The sequence below is a fragment of the Nelusetta ayraudi genome, unplaced genomic scaffold (genome assembly GCF_046127955.1).
Source record: "Nelusetta ayraudi isolate G7.1 ecotype Tasmania unplaced genomic scaffold, CSIRO-AGI_Nayr_v1 ptg000165l, whole genome shotgun sequence".
Lineage (NCBI taxonomy): Eukaryota > Metazoa > Chordata > Actinopteri > Tetraodontiformes > Monacanthidae > Nelusetta > Nelusetta ayraudi.
The window spans coordinates 455,980-465,957 of NW_027466215.1; the positions used below are offsets into that span (position 1 = coordinate 455,980).

The 9,978-nt window shown below is 44.5% G+C and overlaps 1 protein-coding gene across 1 annotated transcript; it reads right to left on the reverse strand.

The window, feature by feature from the left end:
* Positions 1-7,406: 7,406 nt before the first annotated feature.
* On the reverse strand, positions 7,407-8,560 carry sf3b5 (splicing factor 3b, subunit 5). The gene is made up of 2 exons (XM_076014099.1): positions 8,457-8,560; positions 7,407-8,058 (listed from the first exon to the last, which is right to left on the reverse strand). Exon 2 carries the CDS (start codon positions 8,028-8,030, stop codon positions 7,770-7,772), a length of 261 nt encoding a protein of 86 aa, XP_075870214.1. The 5' UTR covers positions 8,031-8,058; positions 8,457-8,560; the 3' UTR covers positions 7,407-7,769.
* Between the last annotated feature and the right edge of the window lie 1,418 nt (positions 8,561-9,978).

Here is a 9,978-nt window from a genome sequence, read left to right on the forward strand (position 1 = left end):
TTCCCAACCTGCATCGTATTTGCTGATGTGCAGAGCTGGATGCGGTTCTCACGTCAGATTTTGAAATGTTTCTTAAATATCAGAAATGATGTAGAGCTGCAGGATTAATTCATGTTATAGTGCCACAGTTTGGAAACTACCTGTAAGCCAAGTTCAGATGATGGCTCTCTCAACAATTGCATTTGGTTTGAAAATTTCTTCGCTCAAATTCTTTCCTCGGAATTTTATGTAAGTAATGGATTTTCTTGGAGAGATTACAGATTAAAATATGTGTATACATATACAGTATATATATATATATGTATATATATATATTTTGCAGTGCAATGTTGCTCAGCTGAAGCCTCTCAACCCCTGGTGCCCCTTATTTTTGCAGACAGGCTGTCAGCTGGAGATCAAAAGTTAGGTCACTAAATCAATCAATTGTAAATTTCTCTGAAGGATCCATGATGAGCTCCTGTATGTAAAGGTGCCAGCAGGTTGCCAGCTGTGGGAGCTTTTTGCATGCACTCTATGAATTGTATTTGCACTGACCAACTGAAAACGTTTAAGCTCAATGTAACGGAACAAGTCCCACGTTGTCATCACACAGCCAAATGTTTTTAGTCGTTACTAAGACTTTGATTACATCTTAAGTTCTTTTTCGAAGCTGAACACTCTTTTTTTTTTTGTATTTTGTGTGATTCTATTTTTTTTTATTTTTTTTATTTTTTGATCCTCCTCAAATAGTCGTGCTGAAAATTTGCTGCTGCTCCTCAACCGTGAATTGTTTTTTAACTGTCTGGGCATCAAATTCCGATTAGTGACAGCGATGTGGGAGCGAAGGGGGGTTGTCGGAGGAGCTTGCGAGCTGCTCCGTGTCTTCTGGAAACCAAAGGAACTGAACTGAACGGCGGCGGAGACCCTGAATTCCAACAGTATTCCACCATGTCAGCGTGTGTGTTGTTATATAGTGAATATTTTGTACAGAATGTATATCGAGCATGTGCATACAAGTGAAATGACTCTGACGGTGGAGCTGATTTGACTTAGTTGACTGTGTTTCACTCTGACTTTCATGTTGCCTTTTCAAATGATCCCAAATGCCTGTTGGATGAGTCCACAACCAGGAGGCGGGCAAACTGCTTGACTGGTGGGGCCACAATGGGGTTGTAAAATATGACATAGGGGGCCGGAGCAGGAGCGGATGGAGTGTTTTGGTGACCCACCATATAGGAGAGAAAAATATATCATGGGATATGTAGAAAACATGCTTTAATATCAATTGAAAATGAACAAATTCTGAGTCTTTGAAGCCCCTCGGTATTTAGCTCTTTATTGAAATGACTCCTAAAACACTGAGAAAAATGAATGGAATTCATCTTTTTTACGACTTTCTTACGATCAATATCATTTGTTCAGTGTCTGCGGGCCGGATTCAAAACCTTAACTGGCTGCGTATGGGCCCCGGACCATAGTTTGGCCACGCCTGGTCCGCCGCGAGGTCCCTGTCACCCGCGCGGACGCTCTTCAGCCAATAAAACCCGCTCGCGCATGGCCAGAGGTCACTTTTAATGCGGCGGATGATGGCTTTTTATTCCCCGGACGACATATCAGAGGCGCAGCCGTGTAATAACGCCGTGACGGCGCTCCCTCGTCTCCTGATCGGACAGTCGTGACGGCAGCCGTAACTCTATCTCGGGATTCTTGCGCCGCGTTCCACCTTCGCAAGCGAAGCGAAGCGCGCCGTGCAGGAAATGCCATCGCTGGAAAAAGACTCCAAAGAATAAAAGTCTTGATTGAAAAGGTTTCTCGTCACGCCGGCGGCTCATGTAAACGTTTACATTTGAAGGATTGCCTGCTGTTGTGTATCAGCGCTTCATGCTCGCCTTTATAACTTCCCCAAAAATCTCCCAACAAAATGCCTGTAATCAAACTCCGGCTGGTGATAAAACACCGACATTTCTTTTTTTTATATGAAGTGTTTGAACTTTGAGAGGCCCAGTGTGACATGGACAGAGCGACCCATCAGGGCGAGTTACGTGTGTGGCTGGATAAAAGCAGAATAAAATTACATAACCGGTGTGTTTTCATCCTTTAACGACCACCATTTGTATCCACACACAGTGGCGGCTCTATTGGAACATGGATCCACTCCAGTCGCTCACACTGGGCCTTTAACCTTTGCGCTCAGGAGTCAAACTGTCCATTTCACACGGCTTCTTTCTTCTTCTTCTTTTTTCTCTTCTTTTTCACTTAATAAGTTGACTGTCAAACTCGTCATCCGATCATGTGTTAGATCCCATCCAACAACGGCTACTATAACCTTCAAATGGTGTATATTTGTTTTGTAGATAAAGGAAATTGTGGGAAAACTGTTGTGTCTGTTTGTTTTTTCTGTCACCGCAGAAACGGTTACAATGAAACTGTGTCTGTCTGTGTTTATGCTTTGATAATGTGGATCTAGAGCCGGACCTGTGAGGACAGACAGGGTTCCAGTTGGTAACATGCATGAAACTGATCCCAGCTCTGTGATTTCTGTCTCAGTCACCCCTGCTGGCTCAGGGGCCCTGCAACCTTTGCCACCTTAACAGCCACTTGGAGCCACAAAAAGCCTTTTGACATTTTTTTTTTTTTTAAGTTTGTTCAGACGGGACAGGGCATATTGATGAAAACAACTGATGTAAAAAGTCCATAAACATTCACACATAATAACTAAGCCTACATTCTTGCACAGGTATCGACCATAAACATTCGCACATCATCATTACATAGCTACACTGCAACACACGCACCAGCCATGGGCATGCAACTGCACGTGCGAGATCGATCCAGACTAAACATGGTTACATTTGAAATGAAATAACAGCATTAAAAGTTCTGTTATTCTTTTCAGACACTTTTCTTCTCTTATAAAAAAAACATGTGACGTAGCATTCAACTGGTCCGATGCTTATTAGGACATGAAATTGATTTTGAACATAGTGATGCAGGAGATTTGGCAGAACTGAAGGTTTCCCAGCAAACTCGGACAATCGAGCCGCTGCTCCGTCTTCAAAATGAAAGCAGCGTTTGAGAGATGGAACAAAATCGTTCAAACGAGAACACCAAGCTCTGAACTCAACTCTGAAAACGTGTTATTTTGCAGTGCTACATTTAGTCAGGCGTTGCATTTTCACATTCATACTCGGGCTTTTTGCACAAAACACTCTGAGTGTATGCAAGTCTTTCACCGCAATTTTCTTCTTTCAATTAACACTTGACACTTTGAAAATTTAATACAAGAATCGACTGCCTACCAGCCGGCGGAACTCGGTCTTGTTTAGTGTCTGAAAAGTGAAGTGGCGCCACTCTGCGTCTACATAATACACCAAATGTTCCCATTAAAAAATGGGGAGTTATTCAGCGAGTGTGACGTTTTGATCTCCAGATGTGCCTGCCTTGTATCAAAAGCACATCGCAGCTCTAAGAGTGCATGTGCCGTGAGAGCCAAGTGTTTTACATCAGGTTCCTCAGTGACACCCAGAGGCCGGTTTACACTGAAAGTGACGTTTTCTGCTGCTCGCCGAGACTGAACGGATTGTCCTGTGACGATGCCGTGAGTTTCGAATGACTTTTTTTTTTTTCTCTCCTCTTGAACTCTTGAGGCGTTCAAACAGAAGCAGAGGCGAGCGTGACCCCAAGGTGGCATCAGAACTCAGACCTGGAGATCAGGGACTTAAAAGCAAGAAGGCATGTAATATTTAAAGCCACCAAAGTAATCTGCTGTTCTTATCGAACTGGCCACTTGTCCAGGGTGTCACCCTGCCTTCGCCCGATGACTGAGGCTCCAGCAGACCCCCGTGACCCGAGCTTGAGAAAAGAAATGGATGGACGGATGGATGTTCTTTGTTTTTTATATCTCATAATTTAAGGAGCAAACGAAGAGTTTGATGAAGGGACCAGAAAACAGCAGCAGTCAACGTCTTTATCTAAGAGAAGACCATCTGAGTAACACTGCATGCACACATACTTAACACCAGCCTGACAGTTAGTTATGTCAGGAATTCTACTCCTCCTCCTCCTCCTCCTCCTCTCTCTCTTCTTTATCCTCATTTGCAAATTTCTCCTGGAAATCAATAAAGTTTCTATCTATCTATCCATCAATCCATCCATCTATCCTCCTCTTCGTCATCATCTTTATCATCATCATCGTCTCCAAAAATTCACTCAGGTCATTTTTCATCTCTCAAAACCTTCATTTGAATCCCCTCCAAAAAAAAAAAAAAAAATCAATCTTTCAGCCCTAAAAGTCGCTCCCTGCCTCCCGCCCCATAATTAAATTCCAGTCCGTGTTAGGGAGGCAGTTAGTTCTCTGGCCCGCTGCCTGGAGCTCTCTGGGCTGCAGCACTGGTCTGCTGCTGAGCTGGAAGAAGAGGACGACGTTAATCATCAGTCAAACGCCCTGCGACCATACTCACAGTCTTATTCTTGGAAGCTTTAATTCCAGCCTGCCAGTCTGAAATTCCTCCCACAGTTTGTGCGAGACGGCGTGTAAGATCAATCGAGTGCAGGAGAAAGGAAACGGGCTTTTGCTGTTCTTGTGGCACGTCGCACAACCCGAGAAAAGAGCATAATATTGAGTGCTAGTATTTCTGCAACCCTCTGCCAAACAACAAAACCCAATTAAAAAACACAAATAACTTTCTACTAATTAAAATGCTTTGGACCTTCCACACGTTTGGAAGGTAACAAGACAAAATGTCAGAGCAACCGCCTGGCTGGTGCTGTGTCCAAGCCGAAACAGCCATCAGTGCTGACTGATAGGCTGCGGACTGAGAAGGCGGTAGTGTCGCAGTCTTTTTAAGGTTATCGATCTCGTCTCGGACCCGGAGACATTTTTACTGGATCTTGTCTCGGTCTCGGACTGGGCGGATTTTTGATCAAGACCGGTCGAGACTCAGCCAACACTGCAATGACAGACAGTAACAGATAAGGAAGTTTTTGTTCCACCTCCTCATCCCCAGAGCCATGCAGAACTTGAGGTCTTTCACAACCACCGTGGGTGAGATTGATGAGCGTATTTTTAGTGTTGAGCTCAGACAGTCAAGGTTTTTGTTTGTGCTTGGCGTGCCATCATTTTCACTTCAATTATTCCTAGTTAATTTTTTTTATTTTATTTTATGGAGCACAGTTGGTTTTTTGTGAAAATGGTTCAAATTGGCTGCCAAAGCGGCAAAATGTTAAAGAAAAAATGATGAAAAGATACCTTGCTGAAAAGAAATGTTGCTGTTCCATTTATGTAGAAGCAAACTTGAACTTGAAAAAGGTAATTTGTTGTGTTTTGTTGTGATTTTTCTTTGACATGTGCAGTCTGGGTCTTGTCTCGGCCTCAGATGGTGCCTACATGACTACAACACTAGAAGGCGGGACCTTTCAAATCCTTTAAAACCGGATCAAACGCCTCTTCAAAAGTTCCCCCCGCTGAGAGTCATTGTTTCTCTTTGCGATTTCATGAAAAATAAAACTGCTGCTCTCTTTTCAAAGGAAACATGTGCCTCCCCCGCCGAGTCGCGGCGTGAGTTTTCCGATCAATCTGAGAGGTTTTCACACCCACAGCCCGCGGAAGAGGGGAGAAAACAGCTGGAGAAGCAGTAATGGAGAGATGGATGGATGGATGGACGAGTTGGTGGAGGAGAGGCTGTGGGTGGAGGGGGAGAGAGAGAGAGAGAGGGAGAGAGAGAGAGAGAGAGAGAGAGAGAGAACAGAGCCAGTGGCTTGATGGATGGCTGAAACAGACGAGCAACACAGACGGCGGAGGCCAAATGTCCGGCGGGAGCATCTGACGAGAGGTGAAGTCGAGGTCGCAGCACAAAGCAAAGGCGGAGGAAAAAAGGTGGACGCCGTCTCGGCCGCCGCTCATAAACACAGATCAAATTATTGAGCAGAGAAATGTGTTGGAAAAAGGACGGCGGTGTCAGCGGGGTGGCGGTCGGTGGCCAGGGGAAAAATAAGAGGATGGAATGAAGATAAAAAGAAGAAGAAGCTCCGCCGGTCGCAGGAGCCTTGAATCCAGAGTGAAGAGGTTTGTTTTGTTGCTGTTTTTAGGCAGTGACAAAGTAAATAAATAAAAAAATAAAAGCAGAGCAGCATCTCTGACGGGCAGATTTAGACTCTCACTGTGATGTTGCACCTCCTGCCATGGCAACAAGCCGCCAGAGCAGCCTGGTGTTCAGCAGCGGAGCTGGTTTCACTTATGACTGGTGTGTCTGCAGCAGGATGCGAATAGAAGCTGTGAAGCCAAAGTTCTGCCATGTTCAACCATGACTACTTAAGCAACCCGTTGGCATGAGGCGGAACAGAAATGATATTGGGTTTTTACCTGATGTTAGCAGATAAATAATAGATGCAGTCACAAAAAAACAAGAAAAGGTGGATCAACATTAACCCCCACCCTTTTTTTTTTGGCAATTCTCTTTCTTACCACTAGAACGTCGCTCAGTTTCGCAAACAGGGATTTTCCAGTCCAAGTTATCAAATCTTTTGATCTTTGTTTGAAGCCTGTTTCATCTACAACATTATTTAATACAAAGACTTTTTTTTTTTTTTAAAGCACCATGTATAAATTGGTACTGCAGCTGTATTTATGGTGTGCACGTGCACAAGGAGATGCAGGTGCATGTGCACACCACACGCTGAGGAGCAGGCGTCTATTTTTACGCAGTTGTTGTGTCTGAGAAAACGAGTGGAGGCGATTATGTGAACGTGCCTCTGTGTGTGCGTGAGAGACAAGCAGAACCGAGCTGAACGCTTCCTCGGCAGACTTGGCAGCAAAGCGCCTCCACGACTCTCGCGGCAGGAGCAGATGGCGAGGACTTGCCCCACCAAGAAACCTTCCCACACACACACACTGACGTGATGTGCAGCAAGGCAGAGCGCCTCGGCCTGACTCCGCTGGCGGCTCTCGTCCCAACAAATGAGTCACGCTCAGCGTCCTCCGCCACCCCACGATTGTTTTAAATGCGGCCGCATTAAACCACCTAAAGTCAGCATAGTCAAAGAACAGAACCTGCTGCTCACTTCCGGCCAGTCGGGTCCCAACTGTTTGGCAGCTTATCAGTCCGACCAATCGATGAGCTTTGTTCCAACTGTATCCTAAGACACCTCATCTTACTACAGTGGAGTTTTTATTGCAGTATTTTCAAAAACAGTCACAGCGCTCCTGGCACGCAGTGATTTAAATTCTACACCAGATGAATCAGTGCCTTTCCAACCTGACTACAGAAATGAAGTGTTTCAACTCGCAGTTGTGCCACACAGTGCAGACTGAGTCTGACTGAGGTGGGCGGCTGCCGTAGCTTAACAGTCGCACTCATTACTGCTGGCAGGCGCACTTGAAGCCAAACCATATTTTAGCTGATTAGATTACGCTCATTACACAGTCCTCGTTTTATCTTGGCAAAGTAGAAAAAGGTGGTTTATTCAAAGTGAAAATCAAATCAACATGTTTTAAAAGTTACTCCAAAAAAAAAATCACTTCACACGTGACAGAATGACGCATCTTCTCTGGAAAATGAATGTTTGAGTCCTTTTCTATTAGGTGTAAGTTCATTTCTGCAAAGTCCTTCTCCAAAGAAAAAGGTGCCCAGGCTCCTCTTTTCAGACAGGGTTTGTGGAAAGCCGTTGAGCAGCTCGGATTTATGGCCAGAGTTTTCAGACAGTTGAACCAAGAATTTTGTAATAGGGCAATAAGAAAGAGACAAAAACATATTCAGAGATTCACAACCAAAGGCCTGAGGGTGCCTTCTGATCTAGGCATCATCGGGTTTGTCCGCAGGAGGTCCGCACGGCTGCAGCATCTTCTCCATCAGGTTGAAGCGGACACGCGCTTTGCTCTCATTCTCGGCCACAGCGAAGTAGTTGAGCAGGTCAAAATGTCCCATGTAGGAGCAGTAGGAGTCCCTGTGCTGGTTGACCAGCCATTCCCACTTGCTGGTGTCAGCATGTCCCGTGCCGATGTACTTGGACTGCAGATGCTCCAGCTGACTGTGGATGTTGTATCTGTCCGTCATCCTGGGCGAGATGAGGGTTCTTCAAACTCTGAAATCGGCGGCAGGGAAAACAGCGAATTCAAAAATGGCGCTCGGTTAGAGACGATTCGGGTACGGTATATATATATATATTTAAAAAAAAACGCATTACGGACAAGGTATAAACTTTAAAGCAGCCTCAGTTCACCTCGGCAATTTCTTAATTCACTGAGTACTCCCCCGCGTTACTCCTAGGATCAGCGACCATGTAACCATCACAATGAAACACTTCGCTCGCTAGGGGATAGTGTAGCATGCTAACATGTAGCTCCCTAGCTCCGTAGCTACTATTCACCGAAACCTTTTCACACAAGTCAAACGAAAGCAGCTCAGACAACTTCCTAGTGGCGTTGAATAAACAAGAACATCCCGTAAACCACAATGAATACAGTCTGAGTGGATATTTACCCGATATAGACTTTAAAGAGAACCGCTTGCGAGTCTTCGCAGATGGTGTTCTGTTGACTTCCGGTAAGTTCCGTCGGCTAAACCAGCCGAGGAGAAACACAAAATGTAGTAACGTTCCCATCAGAAATATAATATAAAAAGAACAACAAATTCTAAATAAGCAATAATTAGTAATATATAAATTATTTTGATGCCAGTAATCGACTTTGTAATATACGCTGTTAACTGGGCGTTATTTAAAAAAATTTGAGGGGCTATAAATAAATGTTGCTCTTGGGACAATGCCTCGGAATGTGTAACATTTAAAGATTATCTATCGTGTAGAATGGAATCAAATATATGCAAATGTTCATCTTAGTAAAACAAAGTCACTAAAATAAATATTTGTGTTTTCACAATAACAACAATAAAATGTTATATTTACTTTAAGAGCAGCTTTTTATATTTACTTTAAGAGCAGCAGAGGTGGCCTTATGGCACCACTAATTTTGAACAGTAGTCTCAAGTGTGGGTCTGCACAGAGTTCAGTGACAGTGGAAAACACAGTTGGTATAAGAAATAAATAAGATAACGTGAGTCATCAGAAAACAAGGACTAGCGCAGTGGTTCTCAAACTTTCTCTGTCACGCCCCACCTTGGAGGAAGACAATTTTTCATGCCCCTCTCCCCCATGCTGCCCCCCAACCTCCCACCCCTGCGTCAGAAAGCGGAGCCAACAAAAAAGCTAATCAGAAAACATTTGTGTGTGTGTGTCTGTTTTTGTTTTAGTTCAGAAAATTAGCATCAGAGGAATCACAAACTGAACAATAGAGACTGATTTGATCACTGCATTTGTTCAAACTTTAGTTGCTTATTTTTCTTCCCTTTATCTCAACTTTTTATTGTCTTAGGCCAGTGGTTCTCAAACTTTCTCCGTCACGCCCCACCTTGGAGGAAGAACATTTTTCATGTCCCTCTCCCCCAAATTTGGGGCTAGAAGGTTAGGGTTAGGGTTACTGCTGGAATTAGGGTTAGGGTTACTGCTGGAATTAGGGTTAGGGTTTCAGGGTTCCTCATGGGCTAGAAGCCCCAAATTTGACGTGGCTATGTCTTGAGGGATCCCGATGAACCTGCAAGTGGCCCCATGTCTCTAGGACAAACGTGACGTTTCACTCCATAGACTTGCATGGCATTAGGGTTAGCGATAAGGCTGGAATTAGGGTTAGGGTTAGGGTTACTGCTGGAATTAGGGTTAGGGTTTCAGGGTTCCACATGGGCTAGAAGCCCCAAATTTGACGTGGCTGTGTCTTGAGGGATCCCGATGAACCTGCAAGTAGCCCCATGTCTCTAGGACAAAGTTGACTTTTCACCCCATAGACTTGCATGGCATTAGGGTTAGCGATAAGTCTGGAATTAGGGTTAGGGTTAGGGTTACTGCTGGAATTAGGGTTAGGGTTTCAGGGTTCCTCATGGGCTAGAAGCCCCAAATTTGACGTGGCTGTGTCTTGAGAGATCCCGATGAACCTGCAAGTAGCCCCATGTC